The sequence below is a fragment of the Triturus cristatus genome, chromosome 3_2 (assembly GCF_964204655.1).
Source record: "Triturus cristatus chromosome 3_2, aTriCri1.1, whole genome shotgun sequence".
Lineage (NCBI taxonomy): Eukaryota > Metazoa > Chordata > Amphibia > Caudata > Salamandridae > Triturus > Triturus cristatus.
Window position 1 is genome coordinate 454,701,682 of NC_140584.1, and position 23,362 is coordinate 454,725,043.

General features: G+C 45.9%; 1 protein-coding gene across 4 annotated transcripts in view; it reads right to left on the reverse strand.

The window, feature by feature from the left end:
* LOC146857529 (uncharacterized) overlaps positions 1-23,362 on the reverse strand; it is a 223,115-nt gene that overhangs the window by 7,758 nt on the left and 191,995 nt on the right. For 2 of the 4 annotated variants that reach the window (XM_085648072.1, XM_085648073.1), the window contains exons 9-10: positions 9,472-9,780; positions 8,526-8,634 (exon numbers count right to left, since the gene is read on the reverse strand). In XM_085648072.1, the coding sequence (XP_085504198.1) occupies positions 8,582-8,634; positions 9,472-9,780 (362 nt within the window). In that variant the 3' untranslated portion in view covers positions 8,526-8,581. Of the gene's footprint in view, positions 1-8,525; positions 8,635-9,471; positions 9,781-23,362 lie in introns of those variants that run through there. The other 2 variants (XM_085648070.1, XM_085648071.1) reach the window with 1 other exon arrangement.

Genomic DNA, 23,362 nt, shown 5'->3' on the forward strand with positions numbered 1-23,362 from the left:
TTGTTGTTTTGGCCTTGTTTGGTTTAGATAAAGATTATGTATTTTTCTAAACTGGTGTGGTGCCCATTTGTAGTGTTTTCACTGTATTACTGTATATGTGCACAAATGCTTTACACACTGCCTCTGAGATAAGTCTGTCTGTTCCTGCCAAGCTACCAAGAGGGTGAGCATGGGTTATTTTAGAAGTGTATTCTCCTTACCCCGGCTAGGAAGAAGGGTCCCTACTTGGACAACGAAGCAAACCATTGTTAACTAGAGACCCCCATTTTTAAAATTGGTGGTCTGCAGTGAGGATCTGGACTTGCATTTGTGCCCTACATGCAGTGATTGGTGTACACTAATAGTATAGTGCAGACCATCACACAACCACATACAACTGGTGGAACATTTTCTTCTTGGAATTCTTTGCAACTTGAGAACTGCCAATTTTTACCATGCCAAAACCAGCATCACTTGCATCGGTGGATATTGAATTTGAAGAGGATAGAGTTGACACCTACACTGTGCCACAATTGAAAACTGTCGGCAGAAAATGTAAAATCTCTGGCCTCACTAGAAAGGAGGAATACCCAAAAGGCGCTGAGGGCCTGGTTGGAATAAAGGAATGCCAGTGAGCATACCGAGGAGCCTATGGTGGAGGCTGAGAATTTAGATGGGCAGCAGGATGGGCTATCGGGTCTGCCTGGAGGGAGGTTACCATCCGGGTGCCAGAAGTGTATCTTCAAATGGACTGTCTCCAGAGGAGCTGGAGGACAGGGAGAGAAGCAGAGTGCATGAGTTGGAGCTTACAAAGCTCAGGCTGGGGAAGGAGTGTGACATGGAGAGTAAGAAGTTAGAGTTACAAAACCAGAAACTGTCCATGGTGGAAAAGAGGATTCTTTTAGAGCATGAGAGAGGTTTGAAGGATCTGGACATAAAGGCCAAGAGGGTGGCACCCAGTTCCAATGGTGGCAGCTGGAGGCCAGTGCCTTGAGAAGGGAAGGTGTACATCCCAAGGAAGTAATTTTGTAAAGAATGAGGATATTGGTCAGTGGTATAAGGCATATGAGGTAGCAATGAGGTCCCACAGATTCCCGGAGAGAGACTGGGGAGCGGGGTTGTGGAGCCGCTTTGTGACAGAGGGGAGGGAAACTTTGTTAGCCATACCAAGCAAGAAGCAACTGTCCTATGCCCACTTGAAGGAAGCCTTAAGGTATGTAATTATGGTTTGACCCCAGAACTGTATCGGCAGAAGTTGAGGGCCTGTGAGAAGCTTGAGTCATGCACTTGGGTGGAGTATGTGTCCTATTTTTGCAGAGCACTGGATGGTTGGGTGAAGGGTAGCCAGGTGAACGATTTTCAGGGGCAATATGATTTGGTTGCATGGGTTCACTTGTCTGGTAGTTGTTTTAGAGAGCTACACCAGCATTTGATTGACAGTAAGCTGACTGACCTAGGGAAGCTTGCTGTGGAGGCAGACCGCTTGGTCAGTACCAGGGACGTACAAAGGTGATGTGGGAGACTACCAAAGGTGGGCAGGGTCCCCAGCAGAAGAGTGGGGGGGACAAGGGTAAACAGAATAAGTTCCAAAAAGGGCCTCAAAGTAATTCCCAAGGGAAAGGTTCTCAGCTCCCCAGTGAGAAGAAGCCATGGGTCCTGGCAGGAAAACCTGCCCAGAAGGGCCGCCGGGCATGTTATGGTTGTGGTCAGGTGGGCCACTTCATAAGGGATCCTAGTTGTCCCAAAAAAGTCACCTATCTGGTGAACTTGCAGTCTCCAAGGAACCCTTTGCAGGTCCTACATATGAACCGCCTTAAGTCCCACTTGGAGTGGTCCGAAGGGGGCATCCTAGCGACCAAAGCTGGAAAATAGGAGGAGACTGAGCCTCTTCCTGACCTCCTGACTGCTAAGGAACATGATGGGCCAGTGGACGGTGTGACCCTCTCCCCCGCCTTGACGCCTGAACAGCAGAGGGACTGCCACCAGCTGTTTGAGCAGTTTGCCGCTCTGTTCTCCCTGACCCTAGGTGTCACTCAGTGGTGTGTCCATGATATGGACACTAGGGACAGCCCTCCTGTGAAGCACAACATTTACAGAGTAACTGACAGGGTCAAGGCTTGCATCAAGGAGGAGGTCTCCAAAGTGTTAGCTCTAGGTGTGATTAATCCCTCAAACAGTCCTTGAGCCAGCCCAGTGGTCTTGGTCTCAAAGGCTGCCGCACCCGGTTCCACGCCAGAACTCCAGTTCTGTGTGGGCTACCGAGGGCTCAATTCAGTCACCAGGACTGACACACACCCCATCCCCAGAGCTGATGAGCTCATAGATCAATTGGGAGCTGCCACATACCTCAGTACGTTTGACTTAACGTCTGGGCACTGGCAGATTGCCTTGACTGATGGGGCCACGGAGAGGACAGCATTTTCAACCTCAGAGGGGCACTACCAATTCTGGGTGATGCCCTTTGGGTTGAAGAATCCCCCTGCCACCTTCAGAGGTTGATCAACCAGGTGTTGGCTGGACAGGAGCATTTCAGTGCCGCCTACCTGAATGACATTGCAGTGTTCAGTGCCACTTGGGAAGACCATCTGCATCACCTCTGGGAAGTGTTGAAGGCCCTGCAGAGGGCAGGCCTCACGATCAAGGCCAGCAAGTGCCAGATCAAGCAGGCATCAGTGGTGTACTTCGGACACCAGGTAGGAAGCGGCCAGGTGGCACCCCTACAGTGTAGGATTGACACCATTCTGGCTTGAGAACCCCCCAAGACTCAGAGGTGAGAGCCTTTTTAGGCCCCACCAGGTATGACCGGAGATTTGTCAAGGGGAATGGCACCATTGTTGCCCCCAAGAAGGAGCTGACTTCCAGGAAGTAGCCCAGGAAGGTGAACTGGACTGACGCCTGTAAGAAAGCTTTTGATGCCCTGAAATCTGCCATGTGCACGGCGCCCATTCTCAAGGCACCCGACTTCTCACAGGAATTCATGGTGCAGACAGATGCTTCAGAGCATGGTGTGGGGGCTGTGTTCTCACAACTGAATGTGGGGGGCCTACACCAACCTGTAGCCCTCATTAGTAGGAGGTTACATCCACAGGAACAGAGGTGGAGTGCGATTGAACGTGAGGCTTTTGCTGTGATCTAGTAGCTGAAGAAGCTGAGGCCTTGTTTGGGACTCACTTCTGGGCTCCGACCGACCACAGGCCCCTCAGATGGTTAATGCAGATGGGGAGTGAGATCCCAAAGTTGTTGAGGTGGTCCATTTCCCCACAGGGGATGGACTTCACAGTGGAACACCGACCTTGTACAGAAAACACTAATGCTGATGGTCTGTCCAGATTTTTCCGCCTTAGTGAAGATAACTCCCAAGAGGGTGGGTAGTTCTCCCCACATTTCAGCTGGAGGGGACACGTGTTGGACCTGGCATCATTGGCGCGGGTTTGCCTTGTATTTTAGCCTTTGCCTCCATTTATTTTGCTGTGTGTTGGATTTCGTTTTTGCTGGTCTAGATGCTTTGGGCACTTTGCTACTGCTGATCAGTGCCAAAGTGCAAGTGCTCCCTCTGTAAATTGTTGTTATGGATTGATGTTTCCATAACTGGCTTATTTGGTTTACTGTTAAGTCCATAGTACAGTGCACTGTGTGTGCGCAGGACCTGTAATCCAAATGCTGCTAGTGGGCCTGCAGCACTGATTGTGCCACTCACATGAGCAGTCTGTAAATGTACCTCAGACCTGCCACTGCAGTGTCTGTGCGCAGTTGGTACTGCCTTGTCAACTTGGCAAGTGCACCCACTTGCCAGGCCCTAACCTTCCCTTTTATTAAATGTGAGTCACCCCTAAGGTAGACCCAATGTACCCCTGTGGGCAGAGCGCAGTGCATGTGAAAGGTAGGACATGCTCTGATGAATGTGTGGCATGTCCTGATAGAGAAATACTGCCAATTTCGTTTTTCCCTATTGAAAGGCTATCTGTCCTATAGGATAGAACGGGAGTTCATTTATAACATCTTATAAATATAACTTCCCATTGGGACAAGATAGGAAAGTAAAGTTTAGTTTGCCTGAACTCAGAATATAAAGATGCATCTTTTAGTGGGGATGATTTTTACATTCTGTGTTTGAACATACCACTTTTAGAAAGTAGGCATTTTCTTGCTTAGCCATCCTGTGCGCCTCTGCTGGTTTGTGTATTAACTATCTGGCTTTGGAGTGACAGGGACTGGGGAAGTGCATTCCGTTCAGACAGCTACTTCGGGGGGAGGTGTGTCCTGCCTTTCCAGGGTGAGTCAGGGCTGGGCTCAATAGACCTGGGCTGCATTCAGAGTAAGGTGAGGAGATTTCTTTCACACCTGAATGGGCCTGGTCTGTCTTTAACAATGCTGTCTCCACCTCCTGCCAGGAAGCTGCACCAGAGAGGACACAACTGGTTTTGGCTGGGCAAAGAGCTTCTCTGCCACCAGAGAACGAAGGATTTGCTGCTATAAAAAGTGGGGCCATACCCCAAACTTTTAGATTACTTCTGGAATTCAAGAGGAACCTTTGCCAAGGAGACGAGCTGGAGAAAATAAGGAGAAATTCTACTCCTTTGCTGTGTCTGGGGTTGGCCTGCAGTGGCTGTTTCTGCCAAGGAAAGGAGAAGGGTTTTGCTGTGTGTTGTGTCCCCTGCTTGAGAAATATCTTCAAGGGCTTGAGGTAGAGCTTGCCTCCTGTTTTGAAGTCTCAGAAATACAAAGACTTAACCCCCAGCTCCCCTGAACTCTCTTGGTGAGTGTTCTGAACTGCCAAGAGGTGCCAGCTGCTGTTCTGGGCCACTGGAGGTTGTTTTGGCTGTTGGGGGCTGGAAAGGTATTGCAACAAGGAGAAGCGCAACGCATCCGTACCTGTTTGACGCATCTCCGAAGAAACCAACGCAGCTCCTGCCTGCGGCTCGAGAAATCTCCACACGCCACATCGAGTGCTTGATCTACGATGACCAAGATCACCACACCGATTCCAACGCAGGCCCTGCTGTGCGGCTGCAAAAACCAAGGCATCGCGGGACCGTGGCTGAAGAAACCAATGCAAGCGCCATTGCCGCCGCCGCATTGAGAACCGCCGCATCGCACCGGGGCGCCCAGTCTACAAGGACAACTGGGCTGCAGTAAGAAACCGGCACATCACCTCCCTGCGCAGTAAGAAACTGACACATTACCTCCTCTTCAGTAAGGAACCAAAGCATCACCTCCCCTGCGTGACAGTAAGGAACCGACGCATCACCTCCCCTGGAGTAAGGAACCGATGCCTCACCTTCCCTGCGCATAAGGAACTGACACATAACCTTCGCTGCACATAAGGAACCAAAGCATCACCTTCCCTGCGGCTGTTCTTGCTTTTGATTTTGACGCATCCAAGGTACTTTGTATTGAAAGTGTCCCATCCACAATTTGGTTGGAACAGAAGTTTCTACCTTTTAAAAGTCATATTTTGATTACTGTATTGTGGATTTTTGTCGTTTTGGTCTTGTTTGGTTTATATAAAGATTACCTATTTTTCTAAACTGGTGTGGTATCCATTTGTAGTGCTTTCACTGTATTACTGTATGTGTGCACAAATGCTTTACACACTGCCTCTAAGATAACCCTGTCTGATCATGCCAATCTACCAAGTGGGTGAGCAAGGGTTATGTTAGAAGTGTATCCCCTTTACCCTGACTAGGAAGAAGGGTCCCTAACTCGGACAATGGTGCAAGCCATTGCCAACTAGAGATCCCCATTTCTAACAGAGGTCTAGCTTACATCTCTCCCTTCACTTTCAGAAAGAGCCCAAACTAGTCCCCTCCATATTTAGGAATCCCTTGGTGTCACATCTATTCATTCTTTCCATTCTGAATATATATTAAGATATAATGTGCATCGGAGAGAGTTGTTCAACATGGATGCATGTATGACCAGTGTAAACCACAAAATCATTTACTGGTATCACCAACCGCAACACGATCAAGCCTATCAACACCACACAGGCCCCTCTTCACAAAAGGGGCACAATAATACTTGTGACTATGTTAGGAGTAATACATGCAGGGATAAGGAATTTCCATCTATCACTTGCAAAGTCCCAGAAGGAAACAAGAAACTGAAGTTTGTCAAATTACAATACGGGATGTTATTGCAAGATAACTGAAAACAATCTTTAATATGGTCATTTCTTTCCATCTAATTTTTTGAAATTTTGAAACATGAACCACATCCCATCACAAAAACAGAAAATAGTCAGCATTTATGCAACAACCTGTGTACAGTTCTTGCAGGCCGTAGAAGATGACAGATAATGCATAGCGCTGTTTCAACATTCTCACAAGTATGAAGTATCTGCCTGAGCCATCATATAACATGGAAAGAAGCAACAATCCTTAGGTATGACAACTCCACAATACCATAATACAGCAGCACCATCAATAGGATGAGATGAAGAACAAATACTCAGTTAAGCTATAGGAACTCCATACAAGCAAGGTCGATCTTGCACCTAAAAAGGCAGCATCTGAGTAGGTTTAAAAAATGGAATTCTGATAAATGTCACAAAGATGGTTCCGGCACAGTCTCCAGGCTGGTTCTATTATATTCCCTCCCTAACAGTGACAGTTATTAGATTGTCTAGCTCTGCCAATTAGGTGTGAAGTGGCTCTTTGGGAGGAACACAGGATTTCTGCCAGCAGATGGCCTGCTCGCAGGGCTCTACCAGGAAGGCAGGTAGAAGGCGCCCTCACCCCTAGCCACCCTTGTTACTAGTTTAGGAAGGTGAGACGACGGGGAAAGCAAAGATGGGAATATATACGTGACAGGAACCCAAAACTGTGGCTTGCTTACCCAAAACAGGGCTATAGTGTGAGCTTGCTCTGAAGAAGGCCTGATGCATACTCAGCATGGCTCAAAGTCACTTAGGGAGTAAAATAGGCCTACCACCAGTTTCAAAGGGCATCTTGCTTGAAGGACAGACACTTCTCATTTCTATAACACAGCACCTGAGAAGGTAGGGAGAGCGTCATATTGTCCTTCGGGCAGCCTGCCAACTCGAAAAGAGCCCCATTATTGGATTTTACGGGATAGACTTTGGTAAATAAAAAGGAACTGTTGAAAAAGAGTCGAACCAAAGAGTGATAACCTTCTGAGGAGTGATTCCTGTCTTATCAGGAGTGACTAACCAGCAGCTGCGAAGGTAGGGATAGTGCCACATAGTCCTTCAGGGAGCCTGCCATCTCGGGAGCCCCCATTATAGGACTTTCTGGGATAGTTTGTGGTAACCTTCTGAGGAGAGATTTCTGTCCTATCAGCAGTGACTAGCTAGGGGTTACTCTACCAGCTCCCACCAACAGAATTCAGAACACAAACAAACTTTCATAACAAGTCACTGATCTTTTAATTTTGTGGGAGTTTATACTGTGCCCTTCCCCAGTTAATAATGCAGGGTGTCAGAGTAAAAATAGTTTCCATGTTTTAGGGAAGGTTACATTCAGTGGGGAAAAAGCTTTCATGTTTTAGGGAAAGATACATGTAGTTGAGAGCTGTTAAGTGGACTCTCACAGCCCAAAAGCCCCAATAACAGATATCAAAGCCAAAGGAGCAGGAGGAATGACAGCATTAATGTCTGTCAGATTTGCATACTGCAGCTATCAATATCAAGTGGAAAACAAAAAGCAAAAAGAGGATAAATGGACATGACTAGAATTTGACTGACTGAACACGGTATCAAATATGGTGCTTTTCTGTCAACTGAGGATCTAAAGTGGTCTTGTAAATTACTAACAATGATTTCTAGATGAATCTCTAGCACCGAATTTGCTTATCCAAAAATTGAGAGAATAGTAGACAAATAAGTAGGGTCACTTGGCAGAATGAGAAAGGCTTATTCATGGACAGATATTGCACTGCAACTTCAAGATGGAATCCTAAAACCTTTGCTACAAAGTAAATGGGACTACAAAACCTATTTGACCCTGAAGTACATAAAGAAATAGTGATCCTAAGACCATGGATATCCGTATATTGCACCCTAATATAAAATTAATATTATGTAGGGTAACACAGCAGACTGCTGGGGTGGCAGCAAAGTATACAAGAACACACATTATGGGGATATACAAAAGGTCTAGATTTCTGGTAACATGTTTTAACAGTTTTGACAAAGTATTGTGTCAAAAGACAGCAGACCTCTACTTAATGCAGACACTAAATATTAAGGGGCAAAGGTTAGTATGGAAAGCGAAAAATTGTGACTGGCAGCGTAGTGTTAGGGTTAGTGCACAGAAACATACACACAGATATATACCATCGGTGGAACCATCTAATGACTTTAATTGTTGCACACAATAAACAATTTTCCCTCAAGAACCAGAAAAGATGGACTTGGATGAAATCAACAGGACAGTAGCAGCTCGCTCAGGTAAGAGAGGTGGACGGTGGATGGGGGGGAGGGGGAGCCGACAGACGAAGGGATGAGTAATATGAAATAAGTAGAACTGCTTACTGTGTGCTCACTGCATAGCTGAGTCGGTGATGCAGCAAGCATAAGGTAAGTGGTTTTATTTATTTCATACTTATCTCGTCATCTGTTGACTTCCACCACCCACCGCTCTTACCTGTGCGAGCTGCTACTGCAACAGGGGTAGAAAGAGATGGGGATGACGCCTAAGGACAAAAGGAAACAACGCCTACATTAGTAACAAGTTTATTTCAAAAAAGTTAAAATAACGCTCTAAAAAGAGTCACTTTCTAAATGCATGCAAGCACAAGGGAAGCAGTGAAACTCAAGAAGTAACAGTTTTGAGAACTTCAAAGCAGCAATGATTAACAATATTTCTACAAACTAGAGGGTTATTTTAAATGCTTGTCACGCCCACTTTTCAATCTCCATGAAGTCTCTTTTCCATATACTTTTCTCAAGGGGGAGAGGAATAATTATTAGTAGGGATTCAGCGTAATGAGGCACCTGACTTCTATGGCCCTTCCTCACTACGCATGCCTACCCATTAATGCTACTGAAGAGAAAGCCATCTTCTCATTCTCCTGCTTCTTTCCATGACACCAAGTACCATGAAAAGTCCCTACCATGAAAAGTCTGGTATAGCAAGCCACGACGCCCTGTAGCCAGGTAATCACCAACAGCTAATTGCTGCCATTCTGAAACCAACCAGAGACTGTAAAGAATGTGGTTTCCCAAATGAAGTTAAAACTACCACCTCTTTAATTTTCTATAGACTAACACTTAGGATTAGAAGAAAAACACAATTTATTACTTTCCAGCTCCTTTGCCTCACAGATTTCCAGAGATAAGAGATGGTCCTTACTATCTTCACAGTGGCCAGTACATTCTCATGGCTTACACTACAAAGACTGTAGAAAAAACACTGAGAAATAAAATTAACAACTTATGTTTGGCGTATGGTCAGCACCTATGTTCAAGCACAAGCAGAGCAGGGCGTTATAGTATACAAGTATTCTGTTAACCAAGTGCTTTGCGCTTACCTTCTAAAGGAAGAACTATGCGGTGCAAGTAGGTTTCTCGTGCCAGTTTATCAGAGAGCTCGAAAATAATTTCCTTTTCAAAGTCTTCAGCCGTCACAATGAAACGTAAAACACTTTCCATTGTGTATCCTCCCTCAGTTGATGTTGGTTCGTTATTTTGAACTCCATCTGAAAATGGTTGGTCGTTTTTTATCCATCTAACAGTAAAATCTTTACTTTTGAGCTCACTGACAGAGCATTTCAATGCCAGCAACTTGCCATACTGGGGCTGAGGCGGTTCCATTGAAAAGGGTGAAAACAAAGGAAACCCTGAAGGGAAAAAAAGAAAGAAAATGTCAAACCCAACTTGTGAACATCTGCCACATAAAGGTTTATGCATTTTAAAGGAAATAATACCAAGGAAGAATTTTCTTGGAAATATTTACTTCTTCAATACAAGGCTAAGAAAAAAGTGCTGAAAGTCTTCCGACTCTGATGAGCATGATTTGTCATCAAGACAATATCTATCTATCTATCCATCCATCCATCCATCCATCCATCCATCTGTGTTCACTCAAAGTGCCCAAAGCATTCAAGGACGCACTCACGATGTATGCCACCATCCGGTTTATTTGAGGAGAGAACCAGCGTCAACAATCCCTCTTTCACAATCGTAAGCCTGACGCGTTTCGAGGCCAAAAGCCTCTTCTTCATAGGCAGCTTGACAGCGAGTGAGCAGAGAGGCTTCAATTAACTATTTTCAAGCATGTTGTCAATTTATACTCCCCCAGTGGGCTGTTGCTAAGTGTAAATGAAGTTACGTGCTTGCTGGGATTTGTAGTCCAGTTGAATTGAAGCTTGCATATTTTCCCTAAGTGGGTTCTGTCATTCCCCGCATTCATTTCAGCAGCGTTTCATACCTTTAGTAGGTCTTTGGATGAGGCGCCGGTGTTTTTGTTAGTCCGCATACACTGTGCTGGCAACAGGCGTGGATACAGTTCCCGCCACACAGCCCCTCTTCGGTCCCGACTGCACCGCCTCGGGACCTACTAAAGGTATGAAACGCTGCTGAAATGAATGCGGGGAATGACAGAACCCACTTAGGGAAAATATGCAAGCTTCAATTCAACTGGACTACAAATCCCAGCAAGCATGTAACTTCATTTGCACTTAGCAACAGCCCACTGGGGGCGTATAAATTGACGACATGCTTGAAAATAGTTAATTGAAGCCTCTCTGTTCACTCGCTGTCAAGCTGCCTATGCAGAAGAGGCTTTTGGCCTCGAAACGCGTCAGGCTTACAATTGTGAAAGAGGGATTGTTGACGCTGGTTCTCTCCTCAAATAAACCGGATGGTGGCATACATCGTGAGTGCGTCCTTGAATGCTTTGGGCACTTTGAGTGAACACCATCCATCCATCTATCCATCTATCCATCCATCCATCTATCTATCTATCCATCCATCTATCTATCTATACATCAACAATCTGGAGGAACATCTAGGTGAAATTGTGGCAGAGCCTCCAAGAGCAGAGACCAGAGCCATCCCCGTATTAATGTACATGGACAACTGTGTCCGTATGTTAAGAACAGCTATGGGTCTCAATAGGTTGCTTGAAGGATTTGCAGCATATATGGGTTCCCTAGGGCTACAAACCAACAATACAAAGTCCTTTACTATAATGTGCGGCCCTTCTGATAGGAAGACGAGACCATTTAACATCCAGGGCACTACATTGGAAACAGTGAGTACATATACATATTTAGGTTTACCATTTGACAAGGCATGTAATTGGAAACACTTGGCCAGGGTAGGATGTTCTCAGTTTGAACAAAATGAGGGCGCAATCCTTAAGTTTGCTAGGAAATTAGGAACCTCCCCAATGGGTGTGCTGCTCAATATATACAAGGCTAGATGTGTTTCAGCAGCCAGCTATGGAGCAGGGATATGGGAAATACATGAGCCCTCTCTACTACAGATTGCAGAAAATACATTTGTATGCAGTCTCTTACGCCTACCCAGGTCTGTACCGGCATCCATTTGTCATGAAGAACTAGGCCTTGACCACGTAAGAGCTCTCATTTTGTTAGCTCCTTTAATGTTATGGATCTCAGTTTGGTCTCACCCTGAAGTGCCATTAACCAAGGTCGTATTCAATGATTATCTGAAGCTAGACAAGGCATGTAGTATCAACTGGTTGAAATATGTTAAAACACAACTGACAACGATAGGGAGTCACAATCTTTTTATTCACCCCACGGGCATCACCAGGACCATGAAAACTTTGGTCAAGAATGGATGGGTTACACAATGAGAAAAAGAGAAGAGGTGGAGCTGAATAAACCTTCGGTTAAAATATATGGCATGTTGGTAACAACTAGATTTATGGAGCCATATTTGCTTACCACCCCTAGTTCCCATCATTATTACCTAGTCAGATTCCTCCTTGGACTGTCACATCTACTGGTTGCCTATCTCTCAACAGCCAGATGTGATCAGGACCTCACAACGTGTCCCTGTGACTCAGTCTCTGTTCTATCGCAGCTGCACGTTTTCCTTTTCTGTGTGCTATAAAAGAGGATTAGGAAGAATTTGCTAGTCCCGCTGTTGAGGGTGATGAAGATCAAGCAATGCAGACCAGCCTTATTATACCACCAGTTATTACTAACAGACATGGTCTGCCACAATGTTTACAAGTACATTTCATCGTCTGTTAGTTTACAGAAGCTGGTGGGAAAGTAACTATTTGCCATTCTCATTATCCTGCTAGTTATCGCGTAACTGTTCAGCAAGTTACGTACATAGCTCTCGGACCTAAAAAATGTATAGGCTCCATGACTGCTTCATACTCAGGAAATTAATAGACGTTTAGCAAACCGGACTATGGTAGTGAGCTCCAAGCACAACAAACCCCACTTCATATAGCATGCATATTTTATTTTTTTATTTTCATCTATTTTTCTAAGTATGTAATATATTGCTAATTTTGGCAAATGCAACTGGATGGTCTATTGCTTATGACATTGATTGAATCTGCTGTGTTTTGGAGAATCGTATGTTACTTTCAAAACTAGGTCCACGTTATGGAATCTCAAGTATATTTTACCCTTTGCACTTTAATTGCATTTTAATATGTATATTATTTATATTATATCCTCTATGTTTATCTTTTGAAATGTCGGAGTATGGCCTCCACACTACTGGTCGTATCTGAGGGCATTTTTAGCTTTGAGTAATTTGAAAAAATGATTCTATGGTAAACTGCCCTGTTTAGAACACAGTTTAAATCTTTGACATGAGCGGGTCCGGAGAATGTACATTTAATTAATTGATATGGAATATGTATAAACTGTACAAATTAGGATCTTTTATGGTATATTTTTTAACCGAATAAAGATTATTATTACTTACTATCCATATGAAAAGCATTTTTTGTTTTGCTAATAACTTTAGGGTCGTTTGACGAATCTTCACGAAATTTTCAAAAATGGTTTGCCACTCACTTCAGCTGCTGTCTGGGAAGTTTTGAGGGTGATTCGTAAACGGGGGCCGAGAGAAAGGGAGGCCCCAAAACATGTTTTCCCCATGCAATTTTCTATAGGGATTTTAGAGACTACTATAGGCCAAACCACCAAAAGGAATTACACCAAATTCGGCAGAAAGCTAGATCCTTGTCCAGAAAGAGTGCTTTTTGTAATATGGTGTAAATCTGTTCAGTAGTTTTGGAGTTATTAAAGAAAAAAAGATTTAGGTTTATCTAGAGACGAGGAGGGTCCGCGGATCCACCAGACCTGATAGGCTGCCACCACTTCAACCAGGACGTGGTGGCAGCCATATTGGCGATTCAGTCTCAGCCGGGTCCCAAAACAAAATACCCCAAAAAGATAAGGGGCCAGGGTAGGAATACCCTGACCCGACCTTGGCCTGATGGTGGGGTCCGACAGGGACCCCGCCAAGGGCCAGAAATGTTTTTTTTTTTTTTTTTAACATTGGCGCATGAATCAGTGGGAACTTTTTTACAAAGCAATCGTGGTTACCGGTGCTTGCTTTATTAGACTGCCTCTGGGTGAGGCAGGTTCCAGGGCACATGCCCTCCCCCCCCTAAAAAATGTGGTGGGTTTGGATGGTGTACCTGGGGACGAAATTAGCACGGGGATTTAACTCCATGCCCCATTCCTAGGTTGGCTGCCTTTGGGGGATTGGCTATATGCAGGGGGTGTGGCCAACAACCTCACCATGCACAGGGAAATGCTGTGCGAGGTGGTGGTTGGATTAACGTATGGTAATTAAATATTACTTTACATTAAAAAATCCTAGAAATTCCTGGAAGAAAACAAAAGTTACTGGGAAGGTACAGTTAGGTTCAGATTTTACACATAGAATCCATAGAAATTCAGCAGTTAAAGTTATACTTATCTCAAGAAACTATAACTCATGCCCTAAGGAAACTACAACTCGTGCCCTCACCATGCACTGCTAACTATCCCACATATTACAACAGTCATGACATCTTCTTTGACATCATTGATAATATCACTGCAACATTTACAATAAAATTATTGATGAGAAAACTGTGCATGGTGGGGTCACGAGTTATAGGAAACTGAATACATTGCGGGATCAAGATGACGGTCAAGTAGACCGTTGTGGAGAGCTGTGGTGATGTGAGCCCAGTGGTCTTTTCATGGTTCAGTGCAAAATAAGCATTTTTGGAGAGTTTGGAGATACATTTTAAGAATTTGCACTGAGCGACGGTTGGTGATCGATACGACTACAGGGATGACGGTTGCTGAAACCCTCGTTAATCCGCGCCCGAACCCAGCGGGTTTAACCCGGCTCTGTTGGCAGCTGGTTACTGCATCAGTTTACCTGGCCGTCCGCGGTCGCTTCCTGGTGCTGGCGACGCGCCGTATTCCCCGGGATCAAAGGAGAGATCTTATCGGCACCTGGGATATCAGCCGCCCGGGAGCTTCCACAGCTATGGCGCCTAAAGTGAACGCAGCGGCAGCCACAGCAAAGACGAGAGCAGCTCGGGGGCCACAGATTGTGGAGATTTTGGAAAATGCCCATTCAGCGGCAACACCGAGACTAGGACGCCGAGCGCAGCTGCAGTTGTGTGATCCCATGGAGAAAGGAGCCGCAGCAGTAGGAGGGGCCCTGAGCAAGACGCGACTGACGGTGGTGAAGCTGCTGCAGGGGGTCGGCAGGCCGGGGGGGGGAGAGCCAAGGGCCCCCCGATACAGCAGGATTGTTGTGAGGTGCTAGCACAGGAGCAGAGTTTCTCAGACCTGTGCAACGGAGGGGGGAACAAACAACAACAGAAGTTGAAATCTGGACTTAAGGCTGGCATAATGGGGAAGAATATGCCCATAGTAATGACGGGAGAGATGGGGGGGGCGGGGGGGGATCTACGAGGAAGAAGTGAACAGTGCTATCCGGAGCGGGCCCCCCATGATGCAGGTAGGGGATAAACAGGGCTCGCCTGGGCCAGAAGTAAGCACAGATTTGAGGGGCAGGGTGAAAAAAGGGATTGAACTTGGAACTGTTGATGGCCGGGTGGAGAATATGGAGTCGGAGGTAGGCACAGTGAATTCCTCTATCGCAATTTCTGCCAAGGCAACTGACTGTATGGGGCCCAAATCATCATTGGCACTCAAAAGGGCTCAAGTAGAGATGGAGCGTCGAGACATGAGGGAGTACCCAGAGCAGAGCAGTAGTGGTCCTACGATAAGTGAGGCCATTAGGCCGGATCAGGAGCAGGAGAAAGTCACTAGCGAGATTTATTTTTCACGGTCAGATGAGGGCGAGTGGTCTGATACTCGCTCAGGTATCTCCTCGATTAGCAACGAGAGTGGCAGCCGGTGCTACAGTGAGGATGAAGAGGGTGGTGAAAATCCGTTAAAAACTATAAGGAAGAAAAAGGGGGGACCGGGTGAAAAGGAACGTGCTTGGGATCATAGCCCTCCTGTTCATCTTACTGGTCCCTATATGCAAGAATCAGCAAATTCTAGATCAAATACGCCTGATGTATAACTATCTCTGGAGACTATACAACAGGCCATTAATACTCATAGGGATGAAACACGGCAAGATGCCCGACGGGCTCAGACTGGCCTGAGGAAGGTACAAGGAGTGGTAAGGAAACTGACGAAAACGTGCAGCTCCTTTGGGGTTTGTATAGCCGAGGTTGAAGCTAGAATTGATCTGGTTGAGTCAGAAGGTACTGCTACTAAGGCCCTTGCACAATCTCATGAGTCTCGCCTGGTTGACATTCAGTGGAAGCTAGAAGAGCAAGAAAACTATCAGAGGCGAAACAATCTGCGGCTGCTGGGTATTCCAGAGGGGGCCGAGGGGTCTGACATCCGGGGGTATATCGTGACTTTATTTCAAGACACTTTTCCGGAACTTAACAACTGGAACTGGCCCTTGGAGGTGCAACGTGCGCACCGGGTCACATTTACTCTAAAACAGCCAGCTAGGGAGGGGGCACTCCCTAGGGCAGTATTAGTTTTCATAGGGAATTTTCTACTTCAACAGATTATCTACGAGAAAGCAAGACCGGAGACTAAGAGAGTGAGGGGGGAGGTCTCCTATTTTGCCCGACCCGATTATTGCCATACCACTGTCGAGAGGCGATGGCGCCTTCGCCAATTGATCAAGCCGTTTCAAGACAAACAGGCACAAGTATATTTGAACAACCCTGCGCGCCTTAAGGTTGTCTTTGGAGGACAGGCCCATTTTTTCACCTCGGAAATAAAAGCGAAGGACTATCTGGACAGCCTGTAGGGTGGGCAGGTGGTTATTGAGTTTATTTGTTCTGTATGCTGCTGGGGAGGGGGGGGGGACGGAAGATGCAAGAGACTAGCAAGAAGGAACTGATGGGGAGGCTGGCTAAGGCCGAGGAGAAGCATGTTGAGCTAATTAAAGAAGGTGGGGATGTTTCCAGCACATTGCAACAAATAATCGCAGTTAAAGCCGAAGCCAATAGCTGGTTAGCTAAGGAGGCAGCAGAAGATTTCAAACTAGGAATGATAAACTATATGAGAATGGGGAGGCAGTAGGCAGAACACTTGCACTGCGTACACGGCAGAAGGCTACCCAAAGTACAATTAGGGTAATAAAACAGGACGATAAACAATATATGGACCCGGTTAATATCACGGAGGAATTCCAGAAGTACTATCAAAAACTTTATAAGGGTCCAGTTGTGGGGGATAATACACTCGATTTGGAGTACCTTCTGACTAAAATATCTAAAGAACACTTTGGGGAACCTTTGTGCGCGGATGCAAGAACTGAGTTAGAAATAGAAATTACGCGGGAGGAGATTGACCTAGCATTAAAAGAACTTGCTGTAGTAAAAGCCCCGGGGCCAGATAGGTTGCCAATGGAGATTTATAAACTATTGGATAAAGTCACTACACCACTGATGCTTGACCTGTTCAGGGGTATACAGCATAGTGGAATTCCTCCAGCTACATGGCAGGACACTGACATAATAGTTTTTGCTAAGTAAGGGAAGCCTGCGGATACCCTGTCTTCATACCGGCCTATATCATTAATAAACTCGGATAATAAGATTTATTCAAAAATGATATCTAATAGGCTCAGGAGGGTTGTAGCTTCATTGGTCTCCCCGTGGCAGCATGGGTTTATTCCAGGACGGGATACTACGGATCATATCCATAGGGTAATAGGCCTATTTGACATCATGGCTGTCACGGGGGGACCAATGGCTATGATCCTTCTGGATGCCGAGAAGGCATTTGACAGGGTGTCTTGGGCTTTCCTGTGGGGTGTTCTTCAGCTTAAGGGATTCAGCCCAAATATAATTAAGACATTCAGAGCCATGTATTTTAAACCAAAGGCTCTGATTCAAATGATAGGGTTGGAGTCTGGGATTATATCTATCTCTAGGGGAACTAGGCAGGGGTGTCCCTGCTCCCCTATACTTTTTGCCCTTTATATAGATCCCCTGCTGTCTCCGATTATGGGGAGTGATAAAATCACCCCAGTCAGGACTAATAGCTTTGAGACTAAAGTTCTCGCGTATGCGGATGATGTAGCCATAATTACAACAAACCCAGTAGAAGCAATTAAGGATGTTGAGCGCATTGCAGAGGACTACGGGCTCTTATCAGGCTATTTACTAAATAAGGGAAAGACAGTAGTGGTCTGTACGGAAAGCACTGTCTGTACCGATTCCAGGCGAGCTGACTCAGCAGTTTATTTGGGGGTAAGAGTTGCCTCAAATATCGGCACTATTAATAAATTAAATTATGATCCTCTATTGGAGTCAATAACAGGAGACCTGCGCCGAGTCAATAATCTTCATCTTACGGTAATAGGGCGGGGTAATTACTTGAAGATGAATGTATTGCCCAAACTGCTATATCTGTTTAGGTCTATTCCTTTGGCAATGGAGGAAGCAGTCTTAAAACGAGTGGAGTCTATCTTTTCAGGGTTTATATGGCAATTTGGGAAAGTCAGGCGGTCATTGAAATTACTATCACTCCCTCTAGATAGAGGGGGGCTTCTAGTCCCAAATATTAGGCTGTACTATTACGCCGCACTGCTACAGCAGATGATCCCGCTGTTTGTACCATCTAGACCAGGAGATTTAAAAGAGAGGATCTCATCTTGCTACGAATTGACCCTGGGTACCGAGGCACTTGGACTTTGCCTTCGGCGAATTGAGAGGGGATACTATAACAAGGTGCGTTTTAAAACTATACAGGGAGTAGGGAAGGTGTATGTCATCAAATTGATGGCTATCCCCAAGATAAATCGTTACACCCCCCTTTGGCGATCACCATTATTTCCGGCATTAACACTCGACAGAGCCGGAGGCAGATGGGAGCAATGGGGAATAGGAACGTTTGGTGATATTGGTGACGAGGAGGGGGTTCTTTTGTTTAGTGAATTACAATTAGTCTATGGTATGTCAGGTGCGGATTATATGAAATATCTTCAGATTAAGAGCTATATAGCAGGTATAAAGCCTAGATTTAATTGGAACAAGATCCCCATGCTGGAAGTTTTGGGGAGGGTCTCGTCTAGAATAAGAGGGTTTTATGCTCTTTTACTGGAGAAAATCTCTGATGATCTGGAGAAGGTAGAGGCGTAGTGGGCGGATAAACTTGTGGATCCCGAAGTAGACGTGTGTATGAGCCTCTTATTGTTCGATCAGGTTTTTATAAATACCAATTTGAAAGCCCAGTCATATAAAACCCTATTCAGTTTGTACTATACCCCAGCTAAATTATATAAGTGGGGGATGCGGGTGGATGATCGATGTCCGAGGTGTGGGGAAGGGCCGGATGATATGAAACACATGTTCTACGAATGCGACAAGCTTGTACCCCTGAAAAAGGATATTTTCAGGTTTTTTCAACAATTATTTGGCCCCTGTATAGATTTTACCCCAACTGTTTTTATATTGGGTTATGACTGCACTCTGGGTTTGAGCAACAAGCAGGTTTACTGTGTGCTTATGGGTATGGCGGTATACAGGATACTGATAGCCTCACGCTGGAAGGATTTGGAGTCTCCAACATTTCAGATGTGGCTGGCAAGATTGCTTGGCACATATAACCAGGAAAAGGTTTTGAACGCCTGTAGAGGAGCAGGATCTAAAACGAGAGGAAGTAAAAATATGGTGGTATGTTGCAGAGTGGTATGAGGATAAAATTGGGGTAGGATGAAGCCACATGTATGAGGGATAATTTGCATTCCATTATTATATTTTGGGTAAAATGGATATACGCATACGGAAGCTATATTATTTCCTAATTCTAATGTTTGATTTGTGTAATATATATCTCTCTGTGGTTACTAATGGTGGGTCTGTAAAACATTTTTGGATGTGCTAAATAAAAAAAATTAAAAAAAAGGAAACTGAATACATTGCAAGTTGATGCAGTTAAATATGCAAGACAAAGTAGTAGGTACAGGAAGCAACAATTTTAGAAGCATTACTACATTTGCAAAACCGCCTAGAAAAGTGATGTCAAATTCGTTTAAGGTCTACAGAAAAGCTCACACCTCTCTCTGCTTGTCTACCCTCTCAACATATGACTGGATCCCTCTGTGAGGGACACAGTGATATACTTTGACACCTGTCACTAGCGCCTAGAGATGAGGCAAGTGGTATAGTGCCAAATCTAAGTGTAATACTTATTGGTAATTATTATATGGAAATCCAAGAAGAACTTTGGAAAAGGGATGTCTCAGCATAATTTTTCTAGTTCGGTCTTGGAGACACTAAGAAGTTAAGTAAAACCTTTAACCTGAAGCAATGATCACCAACATTGCATATAATTGGAAGGAGGATTTGGCAACAGGATGAAAAGGACCATCAAATTGCTTTCAGGAGAGAAAACAGACAAGGCACAACTCCATTTTGAACGACCCTGTAAGCTTGCAAATTGCTAATTAGCGATTACAAGTATCCTTATAAATACTTCTCCTGTGGGTAGCCAGACTTACATATGATCATAATGGGGAAGTAGAAGCATTCCTCTCCAAAGTCATGCAATTAAATGATAAATATCTACTTTGTAATGACACCTGGGTGAATCCACATCATATGGTGCTTTATTGTGCGACACCCTGCAAATGAAGTGGGCGCTGGAGTTGCGGATCTCCCGATCTTTTAGAGACAGGTGATGTTCTTGTATATGGATGAAGATATGTCCTTTGGTGAAGGCATGAGATTCACTTTGATGCCACCATGCTGAGGGTGTGAGTATAATTAGTCTTTAAGGTGCCTAATTATTTAAAACAATGTGTGAAACACTGGAATCTAGGGGGGAAAATTCCTTCCATGTTGCGTGAAAACGATTTCAAGATTAAGGGCCTGATTTAGAGTTCAGAGGACGGGTTACTCCGTCACAAACATGGGGAAGCAAAGGCGCAGCCTAGTCTTCCCTCGGGATACTTCGCGGGGTTTGATGACAGAACAGGACAGGATTGGCGGGTCATGCGTGGGGGTGGAGTTTGAGGGTTCTTCATATAAGGAGTCAGGAAAGGGGATTTCAGCCGGTTTCTGACTCCTCGCACTACCAGGGGCAAAAAGTTTGGAGAATTTTTGAAAGTTGAGGGCCTTGCTCAGTGATGCCTGAACAAGAGCAGGCTGATGCTGCCTGGTAAGCAGGGCCTTGGTACGTCGCCACTGGGCATGGCTGCCGGGAGAGAGGGGGGGGGGGGGGACTGGCTGGTTTCTGAGTGATGATTTTTCCTATTTTCGGTGTAGGTGTCACTAGGCTGGCACGGCGGCCTGTCGTCAGTTTGGGGCCCTGTGACCAGGGCTCTGGATTTTTGTTAGTTCATCACTGCGCTCTGAGGTAGGATTAGAAATGGGGGTTTTGTTGAGGCCTCGGACATGGTAAAGTTATATTTTAGCTAGTCTTAAAATAGCTATGAATATTGGCTTTAACAGTGTGTACTTGTTGCTGATTTTACAAGGAATAATTTGTTGACTAGTGAGAACCATATACACATAGCTCTAGGATTACAGGGCTCTCCTAACACCAGGGTCCGTTTTCTGTGCCTTGGCAAGCCACATCGGAAAGGGGTTGCCCGGTGTCACAAGTGTTTGTGGGGGCAGGGCCTGAGTATTGCGAGCGCGTCTGTGCTGGTAGAGGCTGCATGGGTCGCCTAGTGCAAGTGGGCCCGTGTTTCTGGGGATGCCTTTGGCTCTTTGCCGCCAAGACGGGCCTGGGAAGGACTGCAGAGACAGATAATGGCCTGCTAGATACAAGCACGTGGCGGAGGCCTTGGAGAAGATGGTGTCAAGGGGCTTAGTGAGGGCTTTCATTCAGACTAGGAGGGTGTCACAAGGACGCTGGGATCCCAGGTGAGCTGGGGTTCGGGATTAGACCATTATGGCTCAGAGAACCACATGGGGGCCAGAATGGCTCGTGGGCCTGGTGGTGCGAGAAGCCCGCCTGGTTGGTGCAGCAAGGTGGTGCATGAAGCGACAATCCACGCAGCAGAGGCAGGCAAGTGGCTGGAGACACCAGCGGGGTGCATGACGGTTCCAGAACGTTGGTCAGAAGAACTAGGGGCATCTACAACGGTGTTCCCTACATCATAGGATCGTCCATGCAATACCTCAACTGACCTACTTACTTCGTGGGGCGGGGTGGTGCATGGTGAGATGAATGATGTTATGACCAGTCCCTTGGTGTCTCAGGTGAGAAAAGGCTGGTGGTTAATGGGGAATACACAGGATGTTGGGGCCTGTTGAGTAAGCAGTTTAACTCAATTGGTTTGATGAGGTAATGAAGTGTGGGAGAGTAAACAGAAAGGGGGAAGCAGGGGAGGCCAGAAACACGGCTCCCCTACATTGGGCCGAACGATGCCCCTGGGGTCTCATGTATATATGACTTGGTACTGAATTAAATATGGAAAAAAGAATTCAGGGACAGTTGTTTTCAAACCCTTGCATAGGGACATTCTGGTTACCAAAGGGTGTAAGGGGGAAGTGCTGGAGTAATGGACTTTGGCGTTATTGATTTCTGCCGGCATCTATGGTGAGAGGTATGCAGACAGTGGGGGACGTCGATTCTGATTTATTGTGGTTCTTGATACAAGCTACGGCCTCGATCGATACGGAGAGTGCCTTCATGTAACAGGTATGACCTTACAACACCAGTCTGTGCAACAAGGGCCGGGTATGCTGAGGTAACTCAGCTGCATTTCAGGGGCTACTCTTGGCTCTGGTGTAGTGAGGAATGTGGAGCCAGGATAATGGTGAACGCAGACACAATTTTTTGGGGGAACATTTAATCGGAGTTATGGATACAGTGGATGGCCTTGAGACAATATACGGCCTCAATCCATGCAGTGAGTGCCTTCCTATTACAATTAAGACTTTTCAACCCTGTCCTGCCCAACAAGGACAGCCCTATGAAAATCAGATGAATGTTACTGGACCCGCAGGGCGAGTCACTTGGGTAATCTATGCAACCTGATTTTATGTACTTAATCCGTAAATGGGTCTCAAGAGTGTTTGATCATGGTCATCTCACCTGAATGGGCGGGTAGGCCTCGATATAACTTGACCTGATGAACTCTGGCTCGCCACAGTGAGTGGGCAGAATTATGCCACTTCTGTGATTCCGTTCTTTCCAGTTATGGGCAGCAATAGCGGCTGCACACAGGGGAGGGAGCTGGTCTCTGATTCGCAGCCATGCCCACCCCAATGAGCGGCAGGTACAAGGATGGAACGAACCTGAATTTCAGCTCGTCTCAGGTGTGGTGGGGAATGTGAAGCCAGGGTATGTGCGACCACATACAAATTTGGTGGTGAGGGTGTGTGCTTTGATTCGGAGTTGTGGATACAGTGGATGGCCTCTAAGAAATCTATGGGCTTGATCCATATGGCAAGTGCCTTCCTATTACAGATGGGACCTTTCATCCCTGTTCTACCAGTGGTTGGCAGTACTGTGCATGGAGTTGCAGCAATTGGGGACTGTCTCCTTCAGGATCATGCCAGCAACTGCGGCTGTGTGCTTGGGAGGGAGTTGGTCATGGATCCATGGGATAGGCCTATGAAAGTTGAAGTGTTGCACAGGAGACATAAGGTCAGAGGGGGTCAGGTCTCCACTGGGTGGGGAAAGAGAAATGGCGTTCATAACTCACGCTAATTTTTTCCTTCCTTCGTAGGGTGTGAGCGGTCTCGGGAACCATGGGATGGTGACTTAGATGGTGGGGACAGCTGTCTTTCTCTGGGCTACTAAGATTGGAATGGCATATTGCTGGACGAAACTTTGGAATGACCAAGCACTGGACACGATGTGCTCTGGTGGGGAATGAGTGGGTGAAAATGGATTTTTGTTTTGCCGGTTTGGGCGACCATGGTGCATGAAAGTGGATGTCCGTACATGCTAGTTATAGATCTGGAGG